At 41.6% G+C, this 19,226-nt stretch overlaps 1 protein-coding gene across 2 annotated transcripts in view; it reads right to left on the reverse strand.

The window, feature by feature from the left end:
- The window catches only part of MAPKBP1 (mitogen-activated protein kinase binding protein 1), a 167,006-nt gene that overhangs the window by 29,329 nt on the left and 118,451 nt on the right, over positions 1–19,226 (reverse strand). For both annotated transcript variants that reach the window (XM_077264089.1, XM_077264100.1), the window contains 18 exons: positions 16,997–17,167; positions 14,582–14,719; positions 13,134–13,316; positions 12,331–12,491; positions 10,273–10,462; positions 9,236–9,382; positions 8,954–9,138; positions 8,782–8,873; positions 8,571–8,696; positions 8,391–8,461; positions 7,146–7,270; positions 5,610–5,685; positions 4,160–4,271; positions 4,015–4,078; positions 3,330–3,452; positions 3,004–3,098; positions 2,789–2,856; positions 2,093–2,320 (listed from right to left, as the gene is read on the reverse strand). In XM_077264089.1, coding sequence (XP_077120204.1) covers positions 2,093–2,320; positions 2,789–2,856; positions 3,004–3,098; positions 3,330–3,452; positions 4,015–4,078; positions 4,160–4,271; positions 5,610–5,685; positions 7,146–7,270; positions 8,391–8,461; positions 8,571–8,696; positions 8,782–8,873; positions 8,954–9,138; positions 9,236–9,382; positions 10,273–10,462; positions 12,331–12,491; positions 13,134–13,316; positions 14,582–14,719; positions 16,997–17,167 — 2,355 coding nt within the window. The remainder of the gene's footprint in view (positions 1–2,092; positions 2,321–2,788; positions 2,857–3,003; positions 3,099–3,329; positions 3,453–4,014; positions 4,079–4,159; positions 4,272–5,609; positions 5,686–7,145; positions 7,271–8,390; positions 8,462–8,570; positions 8,697–8,781; positions 8,874–8,953; positions 9,139–9,235; positions 9,383–10,272; positions 10,463–12,330; positions 12,492–13,133; positions 13,317–14,581; positions 14,720–16,996; positions 17,168–19,226) is intronic.

The following is a 19,226-nucleotide window of genomic DNA, read 5'->3' on the forward strand; positions in this document are numbered from 1 at the left end:
CAAGTGCTGTAAATCATGCAGCTGAGGCAAGGAAAATTAAATCTCCGAGCACTTACAAATACTCGGGAGACCACCTGAGCGTGCTCAGGGAAAACCTGAGCAATGAGTACACTCGCTCATCACTAGTGACTAACTAAAATTACGTTTTTTGGTTTTTTTTATGTATTTTATGCATTCATTAACATTTTTAATAGAAGCCATTTTCAAAAATAATTTTTAGCCAAAAAATACTATATAGGAAGAAGAAAAAAAAAAAAAAACAAAGCGTCCCAAAACTGGACTTTTTCCACAGCAATTGCTCCAAAATCGGAAGAGATTGTCAAAATCAAGATAATATAAACATCTGAAGGGAATTTATGGCACATTAAAGCCCGGAGAGTTAAATTACGGTTCTTGATTTTATTATACTGCAGTATTATTGATCATTCTTCCATTGAGCTTTAGCTTTCTGTGAATGAACCTTATAATGGATGGCTATGGATAGCACTGCAGTTTACTTAAAGGGACGTTATCAGGCTAGAAGGGTCAAATTCATGCTTTTATTTTATTCACACTGCTCCCCTCAGTATTCTGATTTTTTCAGATTTAAAATCCAACATACAGATCCAGAGAAATGGGCAATTTTAATGTAGCACTACTATTTATTGTCTTTTCAAAGGGGCGAGGCTGACACTATTCTCTGGGGGCGTGTCTCAGGCTGTTCTGCATAATTCCCACATAAGCCACTCCCACTAGGTGTAGACCATAAAAAAAAAATAGCACTATTTAAAAAGGCCCATATCTCTGGAAATATGTGGCAGATTTGAAAAAAGAAAAGTAGAAAACTCGGGAGGAGCGGGAATAAAACAGTAACAGAAACTGGACAATTCTAATCTAGTGACATGCCCCCTTTAAATAGAGGAAATCAAAGAAAGGGAAATACTAGAAGATAAGAAAAGGCAGGGAAAGGGGTTGCAGGGCGTAGGGATGGGATATGCTGGTATGTTCATTTTTGCTTTTTTGTTTATTTGGGGGAGGGGCAAATTATTAGGTGTATTTAGTGAAGCAGCACAGAAACATCAGAAGTTCAATCACTTTATACAGTTATGCAGTGAAGTGGTCACATAGGGGTAAGATATAGTAAAAAATAGGAATGTTAAAAGGAGTAAAAACAGGACAAGGAGTCTTGTAATGTCACAAGGACCAACATACAAAGCTGAAGATGGGAGAAAATGACTCCGGATGTAGCTAGCATATTTTTCAGATCACATTTCAGGGTCAGCAATGATTATGGAGTCTTTACAGATGCAATATTTATTAATAAAGTACATTAATAAATGTGCCTCATCGGGTCAGTAGAAAATACAACCGTATTAATACATTTTTAAAAGTCAATGAAACACTACTTAAAGGGAACCTGTTACCCCCAAAATCAGAGCTAAGCCCACTGGCATGAGGGGCTTATCTACAGCATTCTGGAATGCTGTAGATAAGCCCCCGATGTATCCTGAAAGATGAAAAAGACATTAGATTATACTCACCCAGAGGCGTTCCCGCTGCGGTCCGGTCTGATGGGCGTTGCAGTCCGGTCAGGGGTCTCCCATCTTCTTACGATGACATCCTCTTCTTGTCTTCACGCTGCAGCGCAGGCGTACATATCTGCCCTGTTGAGGGCAGAGCAAAGTACTGCAGTGCGCAGGCACTGGGCCTCTCTGACCTTTCCCAACGCCTGCACACTGCAGTACTTTGCTCTGCCATCAACAGGGCAGACAAAGTACGCCTGCGCCGAAGCCGCATCGTGAAGACAAGAAGAGGATATCATCGTAAGAAGATGGGAGGCCCCGGACCGCGACGCCCATCAGACTGGACCGCAGCGGGAACGCCTCTGGGTGAGTATAATCTAATCCTTTTTTCTCATCTTTCAGGATATATCGGGGGCTTATCTACATCATTACAGAATGCTGTAGTTAAGCCCCTGATGCCGGTGGGCTTAGCTCACCTTTGATTTTGGGGGTGACAGGTTCCCTTTAAAAGTAGTTTAGCAACATGCAAAATCTGTTTCCTTTTTTTATTCTTTTTTATTGCACAATCATCATAACCATTTCAAACTTACACATAATTTTACGGGGTCAGGTTGCACTTTTGATTCCATAAACTTAACTCCTTGATCTTCCTGGCGTCCAAGGAGGTCGTCGCATGGAGAGAAAGATTCCAGCTGGCGGAGGTCAAGCATGGACTTTACAGTGAGCTCAATGTTTCCAGTGGGCTGAGACCAACGAACGCGCTGCCTGGGTGTTTTACCAAGAGAGTCTGTGCGCTGGGAGACGGACTTGTCTTTATCCTTAAAATTAAGCAAAAGTTTGGAATAAAGTGTAATCCAGAATTTTTTTTTCCCCCAAAACTAAAACCTGATCACAGCACGTGGAAACAGGGGCTTATAGCAGTGACACAAACCCAATTTTCTCCAATGAGCTTATTGGTGGTAGTATCTATGGACTGGGAATCCACTATACTTAGGACAAATTTGTCATATGAACCTGCCCTAATACGTGAAAAATGTCCAGGGCTTGGTCAGGGTGTGGCCAGTTTCTCTCGTACGTGGAGGAAAACAAAATAATAATAAATTGCACTTGTGAACAGCCCTATAGAACATCAGCTATGAAGGTACAAAAAGGTACAAGATTTTTACTAGTAAATCAGAATTCAGAGCTATAGCCAAAGTTTAATAATTATGATGGACAGCTGAACCTACAGTAAGTGGCAGGATTCACCCCAAAAGATCTAACGTCTAGACCATCCTAACACTTACCCTTTTCATTTCCCAGAAAGATACACTTCTTCCAAAAGAACTGGCAAGGTCATTGCTCTTCTCAGAACCTAAAATGCAAGATATAAACACTCTATAAACGAAGACGAAATTAGAAGATGTTGTTAAAGTGCATTACATTCTAGCGTCCAGTTCAGAAAAAGCAACTAGCGGGATATAACTGAGATAAGGCAACCTGGCTATAGGCAATTCCTTACCAATCATATCTTCATCACTGCCTTCATCAACCCCATCTTTGTCGCTATCAGATGAAAGTGCAGGTGCTGGGCACATCACAGCAATGGTTTCACGTCTTTGGAAAAAATAAAAAATTGAAATTAGAGCTCACTATGGTGTGAACCTAACCAACACTTGAGCCATTTAACAAACAGGTCATAAAACAGGAACGCTGGAAAAACATATACAACTAGTGCAAATGCTCACATGCTACATAGTCTCTCCGCACGGCCACTGAGCACATCTTATTAATGGCTGCTTTATTACAAATCACACACAAGAAAAGAAAAACCTACAAGGAGGTTACCTGGTATTTGCAGTCTTGCTTGGTGCACATTTTTCGCCCACTTTCCCACGCTGCTTTATTTCAGCGAGTCTTTGGCGCATGTTGATCGTCATCTCGGAGCTAAGACGCCAGATAAAAATGCAACTGGAGAAAGAAAGAAAAAAAAAAAAAAAAGCTCAGTTTACAGGTTTTAGGACATGTTCATAATTTCAGAATTTGGTGCGGATTTGGGATACAAATCTTCGGCAATTAACAATGCATGTAAAGCGAATGGTTTTTAAAACCTCATGCACACATTGCGGGAGAAAATAAAACAAACAAAAAAAACACCACATGAAAATCACATTTTTATAGCGGACCTCAATGTAATAGGGTAAAATCCAAATCATGTTACATGGTTATGAAAAATGGTTGTCAGTCCGTGAAAATCAGACCGCACTCTGGTATCATCCGAGTGCCATCAGATATTTTTACACGGACTCAGACTTGAATGGACGATTTCCATTCGACACTTGCAGTAAAATCGGACATGTCTCTTACTTTCCAAGGACAGCTTGGTACAAGGGGGAAAAAAAATAAAAGATTGGACATGTGCACAGCCCCATAAAATATCATAGGTACAAGCGCTAGCCGTGAACACCACTAGTTCAAGAAAGTCAGTGGTGTGCAGGATCTCTTCCATGGAGTCTCACACTCCGGTTCTTACCTGTCTCCAGACACAGATATCAGATGTTTGCAGTCATTGGTAAACTTCATCCCTGTCACAATCTCTGAAAGGAGGATTATACAGTCTGAGATTGGTGCTCTAGTCAGGTGCTACATATTTCCATGATTTGATAAGCGATCACTACCTGAATGTCCAAACATGGTGGCCACGCACTCCCCAGTGTAGAAATCAAAGATCGACAAGTTCTTGTCTGAGCAGCTGGTTGCTATATAGAGGCCGGATGGGTCAGTCTGAACCTACCGGGAGCAAGAAGTGTTAGCTGTGGGACAAGGGGCAAAAATATACTCTCTCACACACACACTCTCTCTCTGACACACTCTCTCTCTCTACAAGTGAGAGAGAGCGCGCGCGAGAGAGAGCGCGCGAGAGAGAGCGCGCGAGAGAGAGAGCGCGAGAGAGAGCGCGAGAGAGAGCGCGAGAGAGAGCGCGAGAGAGAGCGCGAGAGAGAGCGCGAGAGAGAGCGCGAGAGAGAGCGCGAGAGAGAGCGCGAGAGAGAGCGCGAGAGAGAGCGCGAGAGAGAGCGCGAGAGAGAGCGCGAGAGAGAGCGCGAGAGAGAGCGCGAGAGAGAGCGCGAGAGAGAGCGCGAGAAAGAGAGTGTGTGTGTGTGTGTGGTCTTTGCAAGTGGGTATAGCCCACAGGATCCTCAGAGGCGTGTCTTTACACTGTTTTGCATTATTACACTGAGTCACGCCCCCTTAGTAAAGACCATAACAAATTAGCACTACGTAAAATAGAGCCCTCTTCTCTGGAACCATACAACTGATTTACAAAAGTACAAAAAAAAAAAATACTCAGGGGAGCAGTGGAAATAAAATGAGGGCAAAAAAGAATTGGCCAGAAAGCCTGCAGAGACAAACCAAGTTTGCAGGAAAGAACCAGGAGCACATATAGGAAATATCTGAGATGCATTGGCCCCAGATAAAGTGGCCCCTCAGGAACAAAACTATCAGGTTAGAACAATTTACAAGGGAAGACCAGAGAAATCAGATTACTCTAAGAAAAATAAAAACTTTGCACACTTGGAAGCCAAAAAATTGGGAAAAAGTCGGAGTCAGCATAGTATATGGGACATGTGGTGTGTGCGCAGTCCGCGGCCTCTAGCAGCCAAGTCTATATCACTGCTCCAAACATTCCCGCAGATCTGAATCCTGTTTGCTGACCGGGCAGTAATGACAGCAGTAAATAAGGCTGATTAACATTTACTAAGCAAGAAGCCAAAAAACACAAAACACACATGGCCTTCCTAGAAAATCAACTTAACTCTTTAATGAGTAGTCAGCAAGCATATGGCTGAAGGAAATTCATAGACAGATTTGTGCGGAAGCCTAATTTATCAGGATTTCTATAATGGTCAATGGACGAGATAAAGATACGCCATTGCTTAGAAGCGGAATTTACATTCAGGAAATTCATTTCTGGAAATGCATTAAGTATGTCTGACAGGTCTCCTCAGAGAATAATGTGAGGATTTGCAGATTGCTCTCTTTTTATTAAGCCCTTGTCGCCTTTACGTAATAATCTGACTGGCTAATTTTGCTGGATAATTGAGCCAATAAAGAACATAATGCACTTACTTTAATGAGAGTCCCGTCTTCACTCTGTGATCCCTTGTACAGCTTTTTCTGCTTCCCGCTGCTGATGTTAAATATCCTAAAAACAGCATTATACAAGCAGGTGCATTACAAAAAAATAAATATAATATTAATACATATTTTAGAAATCACTGCGATTTTCTACAACTTCTCATATTTTACCCAACATGACAAAACTAAAATAAAGTCCCCCAAAAACACTTCTCCGTTCCCCAATCTGACTGGCGATAGAGACCAATATTTGACAGCGGCGTATATAAAACTATAAATCAGGAAGGTACGGCAGCCTTTATGTCACCAACCTGCAGACACTTATCCTAATAGTTCTGCAGACGCCCCCACATCCCCACTACGCTTGTACTTTTTTTTTATTCTTTTATTAAAAACATTAAGTTTATTTTCCTCTCGAGTTCTCCATTAATAACTTCATGAGATGAAAGGATTCTCTTTAGATTTGGAGGATATGTTCTCACAGGCTATTGGTGGTCTTTACTGTGTATTTTCCATACACTGCTCATTTGACAGAAGGTTAAATAGGTTATTATTTTGCTAATGATTGGAAATATACAAATATCTGTATTTTTCATTGCTTTTTATCCAAAATGAACATTTTAAGAAATCTAGTCCTGAACATTAGGCGTTTAAAGATACATTGCTTTAAAGGGAATCTGTCAACAGGATTTTGTTAAGTAATCCAATGCAGCATGATGTAGGGGCAGAGACCCGGATTCCAGCGATGTGTCACTTAATGGGTGCAGCAGTTCTGGCAGAATCAATTTTCTCTGCTGCAGATCTAGCAGAGCTTGAATCCTGAGCTCTGTATAACCCCGCCCACACCACTGATTGGCTACTATCTGTTTACACTGCTGCAGTGTTGGAGGCGGAGTTACACAAAACACGTTGCCCAATAGCCTTGAGACACAGACCTGTAATGATAATCTCCTGCTGATAAAACACTGATTTTATAGACAAAAAAACACAAACACACACACAGACTAGTAAGGGATACATCGCCGAAATCAGGGTCAGCCCCTACATAATGCTGCTCTCAAGATTACATAACAAAAACCTGCTGACAGATTCCCTTTATACATTCCATTAATGGTGTCAATATTTGGCCATCGGGTGGTACTGTTCTATATTGATATAAAATTAATTTCGCCTTTGCACCTGCAATGATTACATAGGTACTCCCTCGTACTCAGACTTGAAGAGTTGTGCACCTCTCGGGGGAAAATGTATTTTTTTTTTTTTTCATTCTATGAATGTATTTGGGGCTAAATAATTTTGTGATATGGTTTCATTAAAAAATATTGTAGTTTGGCTTTTATAAGATTTTGGTTTCTAGGCACAGTTTATTGTGATCTGTTGCCACACATGAAATTATTTTTAACCAAAAATACATACATTTTGGCAAGGTGGTCAACTTTCCAAAGTGCAGAGATAGGAAATATAACATTGGGATAGGGATCAGAAAAAGTAAAAGGAAACATCAAAGTTTGTAAAGCCTATTGGTACCGGATATTTCGATCCTGACACCCGATGGCGGCATACTTCAGGCTGGGATCCACATCCATGTCATACAGGGTTGTTTTACGTACTATATGGTGTGTGCGGGTAAAATGGACTGACCCTTCCCCAGTCTGAAAGAAAAACCACACAGTATTCAGGTGTGCTTAATATTCTTATTGTAGGTGTCGCATTATGACATGCTATCGCCCGTGTATCAGTACTCCCATTCCCTTGCTCAATTCTAAATTTTACCCATGTAACAAATTGAAATCCAACTCTTGATGGTACCCGTCATACTTCATAACCAGCAATGTGTGTGGCTAGAAGACAACCGTCTGCAGCAGGAGCCTCTCCCCACTGCCACGTGTTCAAGTACGATAAAAACAACAACAAAAAAATTGGTAAATCAACCCTTAATTAAAAGTCGGTATGGCTTTTGTCAGCAACCAGATTATATAACTGGTTAGCAGAAAAATAACCCTATAGTCTCTGGAAGATTTCTACAACACAGAGTGCTGCAGACTAATGTAGCATTCACACATCTGTGTCTTACAGGCTCAAGTATGGCCCCTGATGCGCAGACTACCAGCGGGTCTCCTTACCCGAACTTGACAGCCTCTTAAGCCCATACAAGGCTGTCAAGCTCAGATAAGGAGATTCGTGGCCAGTCCGCACATCAGGATCCGGAGTTGGCATAACAGAGTTGCCGTTTTCTGCCCAAAACAGTTCATTATGGTTCTTGGATTGTCAAATAAAACGCTCTTTATGTATTTATTGTTGCACATTTTAAAAGCAAAAAGTGGTCGGTTCATTTAAATGTTACTCGCACTATAACATTTGCGCAAAAATAGATAAAATAAAAAAGTAGTAAAATAAGAAGAAAATAATCACAATAATAATAATAACAACAATCACAATATTAATAATCATAATAATCCCTGCAGGGGTGTACTGAAGTAAGAGTAAATTTGCCCCAAATTACAACTTTTTAAAACTATGACAAAATAAAAAAAACAAACCAGAACAAGTAGAGAACAGACAAAGCACAACTGAAAAATATGGTGCAAAACAAAATACAGCCTCAAAAAAGGAAAAACTATAGATAAAGAGTCACAGGAGAAACGCAGTCGGGTCCGTATAATGGCAGATCAGTGTATAGGAGCCGTATAAAGACTTCAAACATGTGAGCCAACTAGCGAAGCACTTGCTCTATATACTACTGGTATGTGTATAGATATTTCATAGCCATACCTGCTCAGCAGTGCGGAAGTAAATGCTTTTATCTGCTCCACAGCTGATCATTCGCATCTTGCCATCGTTGGCTGTAAAAATACCAGATACAGGTTAGCAATACTACAGCGATCATCTGGGCGGATACGATTGGTGTTCTTTATAGGGAACATCGCTATATTACTGCACGTGACAGCTCACCAGCAAATTTTACAGCCGTGATCGATGAAGAGTGATCGTCCAAGGTCTGTTGAAGGCTGTAGTCTTTGGATGCATCTAGTACATGGATCAGTCGGTCACGGCTAGCAGAGGCCAGCAGGTTCATTCCTAATATGAAAAACAAAGTATTGAAGGAATGACATGACATATACACACATACACTATAAAGGCACATATAAATACACACAATTACCGGTTTCTGGCTTAGAATATTCCAAGCACAGTATTTCAGAATCGTGAGCTTCCACTCTCAATAGCTCCGTCAGAGTCTGCAACTCATGAACCCTGAAATGAAGAATGAGAACTTAGTCCTGCTGATCTAGTGAGAATCTCAGTGCCATTTGTCCCCGCCGCTGACCCAATACCTGAGTGTGCCAGTTCTGTCTCCTGAGGCCAAGTGTTGGCCATTAGGGCTCACACACACTGAGCGAATCCCAACCTTGGTGTCCAGTGTCTGCACATCGACCTTATCCACCAAGCCAGTGCAGTTACAGTCTGTGTCGAGCAGAGCTTGTGTGTTACCATCAATCAGAAGAATTTTCATCAAGTCCTGGTAAAAGTCAAAGGGCATGGGACGTTAGGAGTATTTATATATGTGCATAAAATACCACAAAAAAAAGCCGAAGTGCAGCATTTTGTACACGCACATTACTGAGGATGTTCCTGTGTAGCGCTGTGCCGTGGATGTTCGAAGTCTCCATGTTCCACAGTCGGATGGTGCTGTCAGAAGAGCAGGTTATGAAAGAGTTTGGTGGCAGGCAAGCCTGGTTGCTGTCCTTCATTTCAGGATAAACCTAGGAGGGCGAATGTAAATCAACATATAAAAAGTGAATGCTACCTTTTATAGTCTTCTTTGTAGACTCACTTGCTTTACACGGTCCTGGGAGGGGCGCTACCAGATGCACATATCTGGGAACAATATGGCATACACAGCGGGTGGTATACAACTGACCAATGTTCCGGCATCATTCGACCAACTACAGATAACTTCTAATATACCAAGATTCCAGTTCCGCAACCCCAGACCAACCATCTCTGAGCATCACCCCTACATCAATGAGCCATCATCCATCATCACTTGGTAACTACATTACTTGTGGCTGGTGGACAACGCGAGAGCGGTCACCTCCATTAACACCAATGTAAGATGAGACCGATGACCATTATGTGTGACAATAAAAAGTTATGTCAATGTCTTTCCCTCCTTTCAGGTTTTTTTCCCCCTTTGCAACTAACAATTTCGGCTTTGTATATAACATTCAATAAAAAGTAAATAAAATAATAAGTCCGCAGTAGCGTTACTCATCATGTACACGTTGTGGAAAATTCCGATGCAGCATGGGTCCCAAATCCGCAGGTCTTACAGATTTTGTTGTGGATTTGGCTGCAGATTTCCCACTTCTCCATTACTAATCTCCAGTAATCAGCTTTACTTTAAAATAAGGTCACTCGGTAAAAATTAATAAGGTGAGGCATACACGACGCCTCAATTCCAGCAGCGGAGCAGCCAATGTTTTCCTAGGCGAAACCACTTTAGGAAAATGCCAGCGGTCTTTTTCCAGAAGTGGCTTCACTGGCGATTTTGCAGTCACAGTATCTTTTCCTTTGTATGAACGTGGCAGCGCATTAATACCTTGAAACATACATGTGTTGTTTTTTTTAAGTTCGGTCAGCATGGCCATACCTCAGCACTCCATACACAGGAAGAGTGGTACAGAGCAGAGTAGACTTTCCCCACTTTCTTCAGATCTTTAATGTCCCATACATAAAGACTGTGGTCATTGTACACACACGACAGCCATTGGTTGGTGGAGTCAAAAGTCATTCCGACAGTGTCCGGGTACTTGGCATCTACAGCATTGGAGAAGAGGCGGCTGCCGGGAAAAAAAAGATTGGCATAAGAGTATGAAGGTTGCTCTGCCGGACAGAGGGACTGCTGCCCCTTGCAGTATTGGGGAGAATAGCATATATTCATACAGAACCAACTTTGTAGGTTTTCTTATAAAACCTGCAACACACAAAATGGAGCCTCATAGAAGTGTACAGGTAGTGCAGGATGGTGAATGCATACGCAACGGATTTTGCTGCACAAATTTGGGCAACAGTCCTGCTCATCCGAATCAACCCCACGCAGATGAACAGAAGAGATTTTCACTTGTAGAAATGTTAGTAACAATTTGCAGTGTGTGATTCAACGCTACAGGCCCCAGTACAAATTAGAAAACCATCACCCACACCTGCACATTTTGGCTGGATTATGACCCTGGTGTAATAAGGGCTTCCTGACTTTTCAGTGACAGATTATTTTGATGTAGAGAAGATTTGGACATGTTGAATTAGAACGCCTGCCACCAGAAGGGTCTGGTAGAAGGTTCTCAGTCATGTCACCCCAATAAAAACACAAAAATGGGGAAAGATGGCTGCACAAGTGTTTGGCCGACATCTCATTTGTATGGGCACTATTACAGCTCCGCACGGCTCAGAGGTTGTGCCTTAGGCTTGCAGAAAATAATCTTAATATACTGAATTTATATATTGCCCCCTACGGCACTCTGAAGCCATACGATCACACCCATACCACACATTTCCCATCTGTGATAGTGATAATGCACAAAGCCCCACATGTATCACCGCAAATAACACAGAAACCAGAGACTGGGACAGATGGAAAAAGTTCTGAAAAGTTTCTCTGCGCAGTTTGCAAACATATGAAAATGGGGATTGGAAGAGACATCACTCTACAAATAATAGTATAAACTATCTGTGCAAGTAACACTTAATGACAAAGCTGTAAAAATCAAGAGGTCAACTAAAAAAAACTGACCCACTTCATGTCTGGCCTAGGGGGAACACTGGGTCTTTTCAAAGCCAAAGCATGCAGCTGTGGGCTGGGGGTCAGCAGAGAAAAAACCCACATGCAGAGACGTGGATCAAAGGGAGGACTGTTCTTCCTGAGAAACCCACTGCAGAATATACCAGGCTGCATGCCATTCACCGAATTCGGGGTTTGCCAAGCCCCAGATGCAGGAATATCCTACGTAAATGTATAATGGAGGACTGGAGACTCGCAACACTGGGGCAGTGCACAAGGAAAAGTGTTGTTTCCTTAGCCGACGACAAATAAATTAGTTCACAATACAAGGGGCTCATACGACATCCAGAGGAACGGCCATTCTGAAAATGTATGCCCCTTGATTCCCAATGAGACTGCAAGACTAAAAGGGTTTTATTCAGGACCTAAAAAGGCAGCTAATATGTTATCCTAGGGGTTCAGATCCCCACCCACAATCAAGACGCCACTAGTGCAACCAAGTCCAATTTACTTGAAAGGTACAGAGTGGCAGCGCCAGGCAAAGCTGCTCTGCACACATGGCCCCTACAGTCTACTGATAAGCAGCAGTCATGGGATTCAACCACACCAAAAACGGTCCTTCCTGATTTTTAAAGGAGTTTTCCAGGTGGGACAATTTTTTTGCCGTCACTATTTGCCTGCAGATTGCAGAATTTTGACTGTGCAATATGCTCATTGTCAGGATTTCCCTCTATAGACAACTCAAGTGGTCGTCACATTTGCATATACGAGTCAACTAGCAATTTTTTCTGTTCCGAGCAGGCAAACTGCAGTCACTCTGTGGAGCCCCAAAAAGTTGTGGAAAAGCCCAAATCCAGAAAATGATGTAAGGGATTGATGGGGGGGTCATATGGGAATTTATTAACACTGCAGAATTTTATTGGATTATACCTGGCCTCTGTGACTGTGGCAATGTCCACTCCAAGGCGATGTGGCTTTGGCATGGTGTTAAGGAAGTGCAAGTTGTTTGGGTTAAAGATGCGCACAGTCCCATCGGCACAACCGCAGAAAATAAAGTCTTGGTTGACAATGATGCAGCTCGCCATGGTGGTCTGGAACAAAACAGAATAGAATGGTCGCTATAAAGCCGACATGACTAGGACATCCCTCACATTAATGTACTAATATACACAAGAAAGTATTTTGCTACCTTTCTAATACGATATATTAAAAGAATTCTTAATATTTTGGATCTATACCTTCATAGCAGGAGAACTATGAACCATCCGTAGAAGTTATCACTAGTGATGAGCGAATGTGCTCGGAAAAGGTGTTATCTGACCATGCTCATGTGATAACCGAGTGTCTTCGCGTGCTCGAATAATAGGTTTGAGTCCCTACGGCTGTTCAACGGCTTGGGTATCACGTATCCGAGCACGTTTGTTCATCACTAGTTATCACCTATCCACAGGATTGGTGGGGGTTTGACTGCTGGGACTCTGATTATCAGAATAGGGCACTTCTATCCCCGAAAGAATGGACATGTGACTGCTGCTCCATCACTTCTCTAAGAGACACTCTACTTTTTCAGCAGTCCCCATAAAGAATGAATGGAGTTGGTGTCTGGACACATCCACTGCTCCTTTCTAAACAAGGCTAAAAGCTCCCCCAATCTGCCGATCCCAGTGCTCGGACCCCCACCAATCGAAAAGTTATCACCTATCCAATGGACATGCTGTACAATAAAGACTCACCCTCAGCTCTACCCATTTGTCGAGAAGTCTTCGGTCATTGAATTCGCACAACAGCCCGGAGGAGGTGATGCAGAAGGTACTGCTCGCCTTCTTTCCTTTACCACATGCAACATCTGTGAAGAAATTGTTCCTGAGTTCCCCCAAAAGGCCTGAGCGCCCCAGCAGAGGAATCGTAGAATTCACCTGGAATGAGAAGGGCCCATAATAAAAAGGTAGCACAAACTGCTAAACGTATTAATAGATGTGCTGCACTGTTACATATAAAAAAACTTGTACATTTTATGTGCAAACACATCATTGGCTATCCATTAGTCTGATTAGCCAGATTTTCATCCAGAAAGAGAAGGAAGATTTTACATCTGCATCAGTTATTAAAATGCATACATTGCAGTTCTTTACCATTGGACACTGGATTTCTTATGAGTAAAAATTCTATATGGTTCATCCATACGGGATGAACTGTACCCCAACTCTCATCCGATACACAGAAGAAACTAGTGTATGCTGTGATTTTTTTTTCACACCATGTAAAAAAAATAAAAAAATCAATCACATGTACAGCCCCATTGAATAACATTGGAGCAATGATGTCACACTTTCTAAACACCGAAAATACAGTTGTGTGAACTTCGGCCAGAAAGACGAAAACTAAAAGTTTTTACGTGTGGTCTTCAGTGTCCATGGAGCGTGGACTATGCAGGCACGGAGAGATTTTCTCTATGGTCACACAACCATTTTGTATGCCTCCATTTTTTTCGTTTTAGGAGTATTTAAATTGCTGATTAATTAAATTGCTGATTAAACTAAAAAATAGGATGTTTGCTCTAACCATTTTGGGCCTTGGTTCAGGCTTTGGGATCTTTTTTAAGTGCCAAAATAATTAATTAAAAAAAACAACTTTGACTTAAATTTTATTGCCTGGTAGAGCTGTTCAGATTATTATTATTATTATTATTATTATTTTTTATAATTGGACCAAATGTCTGCATGATAAACCACAGCATGTATAATTTTCTTTTGAGTGTTGGACAAAATGTGCTCTTTCAAGTCTATGGTTGCCCCCCAAAAAATAAAAAATCCCACATGGATCAACCATATAGCATGTGATCTTTACGGCTACATTGAAAGTTCTTTAAACATAGGAATCTGTATTTGTTCTGGTAAGTTTTAATAACATTGCAGACACCTGACTTTTATAGCGGAGGACTAGAAACTTTCTATACATTCACTGAGCAAAAATCAGGTAGCTAAAGAAAAATCAGAGCTCCAGATTGAGAATAAAAAATACAGTTGGTTTTATTTGTTGCACTGATGATTACTACTCCTGGAAAACTGATCTATTACTTTGTCAATGGCAGCAGTGTTTTATTCAGACAGAACAATTGTGAATGTCACAAATAAATGGGTCCGTGCATTATTCCAAGCCCAAATTAATTCTTGGGAGTTACCTTGGAGGACTTTGCTTCATCCAAGTACCAGAACTTGACGTGCCTGTTCCCGGCAGTCACAAAGTAGCTGCTGTCTTCCGAGAAGGAAACTGCTGTTACTTTACTAGATACTTTGTTTGCTGCTACAACAACATTTTTCTGAAAGACAAAAAAAGAAAAAAAAAAAATACAGAAAATGTGACTTCGAAAAGTAATGGACATTTTAACTAAAAGTTTCCTTCACTTTTCAGATGACGACACCTAAAAATGTTTCCACTGCAGACTAATCCTTCCTGCCAGGGACAGTACCGTATGTTCTGAGACCAGTGGATACATCTTACGAAGATTTATATAACCTTGAAGATTTTGATACAATCATAAAATAACACCCGCATTGGTCAATCCCCTAAAAAAAAAACAAAAAAAAAAAACCACGACAACCAGCAAAGTAGTGGGTCCCTATAAGATGCTGCTTTAAACGACCATTCTCATAAGCACCCAAATCAACAATTGTGAAAACTTTAAAAGACGTTATTCTGACGAAAGATATTGTCAGAGAGAGCTTGTAAATATAAGCAATTTTGCAATTTACTGCTTATTAAAATTTTTAGCAGTTTCTGAGATATGGACACTTGTTTTCAGCTAGTTGCCTTGGAGACCGACCACTGCTGCTAGTCAGCAGAACATGTGCGGTGCTTACAAGCTGTTTTCTACTGCAGTATTTGGAAACTAGCCAGGATTGCAGGGGCGCCCCTTTCGCTCCTAATCCTGCACATCCTGAAAAACTGTCATGAGCTAGACAGCAGTGGTGGGATGTCTCCTAGACAACAAAACCGACAACAGAATAAAAAAAAAGTACTAATATGTTAAAACCAGATATAGATTTAAATAAGCAGTAAATTAGAAAAGTTCTCATTTTTACAAGAACTATGACAACATCAGTCTATGAAGATAGGGATAATCCTTTAATCCTGGGCAGTTTCTTGCCACCCATGTGGACAAGTCCCAATTTCTGTAGGGGCCCTGAAACACATACTTTGTCATATGCAAGCCCTTGTTATCTGCCAAACAAATATTTGATAGAGGCAACTTATGGGATTTCCTTCGATCCGAACAATGCCATACATGGAGAGAGATCTCCCCGACAAAAAATCAAAGCACAGGAAGAGGTCCTGATAGAAAGCAGACACCTCTACGCTCCCAAAGATGGAGGGGTCTAATCTGTCACTTTTGCAGGAGCAGAAGTATCAGGTCACAGTAGTGATAATGTAAAATAGATATAAAAAATAAAAATGACTAAATTCCAAGCGATGGACTCTATATGACAGTGCAGAAACATCCTCACACGACCTAAAGGGTCGGTGTATAATGCAACAACACAGATCATACTCTATAGAAGACCAAGTGCCGGATAAGCTTCATCATTATGTGCAAGTGTCATCTAGAGAACAATGGCAACTACAGGATAAAGGTGTCTAACAAGACTATATTATACAGACAGTCCGAGAACAACAAGTACCTTGTACTAGAATTTCTGGTGTATCACTAATAAATGCAAAAAAACATGTCCCGGTCAGAGGGCAATCTATATCTAGAGGGCAGACGGCGACCATTCTGAAAACCTCAATGTTTCAGGACAACACAAGAACATACAAGAATAAGGCTACTTTCACACTAGCGTTAACTGCAATACGTCGCAAATGCGTCGTTTTGCCGAAAATACGCATCCAGCAAAAGTTCTTGCTGGATACATTTTTTCGTCATAGACTAACATTAGCGACACATTTGCGACGCATTGCCAAACGTTGCGTCCGTTTTGCGACGCTTGGGCGTGTGGTAGCGGACCGTCGGGAGAAAAAAACATTACATGTAACGTTTTTTGCTCCCGACGGTCCGCTTTTTCCGACCGCGCATGCGCGGCCGGAACTCCGCCCCCACCTCCCCGCACTTCCCCGCACCTCACAATGGGGCAGCGGATGCGTGGGGAAAAAGGCATCCGCTGCCCCCGTTGTGCGGCGGAGACCACGCTAGCGTCGGGAACGTCGGCCCGACGCACAGCGACGGGTTGTTCCCGACGCTAGTGTGAAAGTAGCCTTAAAAACACGTTTTAAGGCTGGGATCACACCGCCGTGGTTTGCGGTTAGAGTACGGATCGAGTCTGGGTCTCCTGACCCAAACTCAACATCCTCATAGTCATATATAAGGACGCAGAGTTAAGGGGAGGAGAACCAAGGTCAATCAGGCCGGATTCACACTTCTGTGTTTTGTGATCACACCGCGGTGCAATGCATGAAAGACTTTTCTTTGGTGCAAATCAAATAATGTTTCAGGTCCATGGAATAAATCAGCAATGATGAGCTTCAAAATGATAAAAGATATCCTAAAGATTAGATTAGTGGGCGCCCGAGATACAATGTTCTGCATCACCGCACTCACCTTCCAAGACCACACATTGACGATCATATCGTGCTGGTACCCAACCGACACAATGTACTTGGAGCTCGGGGAGAAAGCGACGCAGGCAACGCCATACTTGTGTTCTTGTAGTTCCGCCACTTGTGTTCGCTCCGCCACATCCCAAACCCGCACGGCCGGCATGTGCCCGCTCTAAACAAAGGAAGCAGATGAGACAAGTCCACAGTTTTCTACTTTACACACCAGATACATTGACATTTTAGTGACTAGTTACATAAAGCCATCTTTGCTGCAGACCAAGCACATGTAATAACTGTTCATCAGGTGGGCACTGTTCCCAAATCCCCCATAAACATGGATCAGCTGAGTATGTATAATAAAAAATAAAATATATATATATATATATATATATATATATATATATATATATATATATATATATATATATATATATATATATATATATATATATATATATATAGATACACACACATATACATACATACTGTACACACATACATATACATTTTCAACAGGGAGAGGGCAATTGTCTGCTGAAAACTTCTTAAAATTATGTAAAAGAAAAAAAAATTGTGTAGCAATGACAAAATTTGAAAACCATTTTCAAGCTACCTAGTGCAATATCAGAGATTTTTTGTTTTGTAGTAAAAGATAAGTGTGGGTGCAATCCCAACCTTATAAGGAGTCTTACAGTTTGGAAAACCCCCATCCTTAACATTTTTTTTTTTTTTTTTTTTAGGGTCTTTCTCACCTTCCCCTGGTCCAGGACATAGTCAGTGCCTGCTCTCTGCATCCATTATTGCCTACAGTTCTGACATCACGTTGACAGCAGCTAATCAGTGAGCTCAGTGGATTGTGCCGTCTAAATGTGTAGAGAGGCTGAACTCAGTGATTGTTGCTGTTTAATGTCACACAGACAGCACTGCAACCAAATACTTAGTGCTGGACCTGGGGAGGGTGAGAAGAGGAGGAGTTTTTTTAATCCTATAGGATAAGGATTATTACGCAGGGTATTTTCAAATGGGTGTTTAAGAAGAAAAAAAAAGTCAGCAGCAAAACACCTGAATTTTTAGATGTCTGTAAATGAGACACCTTAACTTTGACAGTAGTAAGTTATGAATTATTATGTTGGAGCAGAAACCACAATAAACAATACATCGCAAATAAAACATGAAGATTTTCTCGTTAGTCAGGCAGGACAATGACCTGTAAGGATTGGGACAGGAGAATACTAGGCCCCTAAAGCTTTACAGAGCACAGAATTTTCAACCCTTTCCTAATAAAAATATGGTATTGGGGCCAACACTGGAGGATCGGCTTCTTTAAATCCCATTAGAAGCCCGTGATAATTTCCCCGCTGCCCCATATGTGGCCAGAAATCCCTGACAAATTGCTTAAATCAGAAATCCCAAATATTAAAAAGGATGGAAGTCACAGACAGAGGTAATAATTTGTGCACAACCACTGGCAGCCGGGAAGAGATAAGGTTTTATTTCATGCTGTACGTCAGAAATGGAGAATTTTTAGCTGATTTGGTGACTTGTCAACATGATTTCATCTACTTTAATAGTCTTATGTCTGCACAATCTGGGACACGCCAAATATAAACCTAATCCTGGGGAAGCGGGCAGTGGCTAGATGGAAAGAACAACTTCCCGCATCTGCTCTGCAATGTAAACCAGAGAGGAAAACATGAAGTGTGAACTAGGACACGTGCTGCATTGTTTTATCTGGAGGACCCTCAAGACATTTAAAGGGAACCTGTCAGCAGTTTTGGACCATACAAGTTACGGCCACCACCTTTCAGGGCGCTGGACCAAGAAGAGTGACACCCCTGGGACAGGACCGCCCTGCAGGCAAGTATAATAAAAGCAATTTTTCTTCTCTTGCAAGTCGGGATGGGGCAGATATACAGCATTATAGAATGCTGTATATCAGCCCTGAAAGGTGATGGCCGTATGTTATATCAGAGAAAACTGATCATAGGTCCACTTTAAATACAAAAAGGAGACATTTCCAGACCTTTAGACCTTAAAGGGAGCAGGTTTTTGCCATTTAATATGAAAACAGCATACTACAGGGCAAGAAAGTCCGATTCCAGGGATGTGTCACTTACTGTACTGCTTGGTGCAGTTTTGATAGAATCCCTGTTTTCTCTGCTGTAGATGTAGCAGTGCTCAGAATGCTGAGCCCTGTATAACAGCGCCCACATCTGTGATTCGCAGCTTGT

The sequence above is a fragment of the Ranitomeya variabilis genome, chromosome 1 (genome assembly GCF_051348905.1).
Source record: "Ranitomeya variabilis isolate aRanVar5 chromosome 1, aRanVar5.hap1, whole genome shotgun sequence".
Classification (NCBI taxonomy): Eukaryota; Metazoa; Chordata; class Amphibia; order Anura; family Dendrobatidae; genus Ranitomeya; species Ranitomeya variabilis.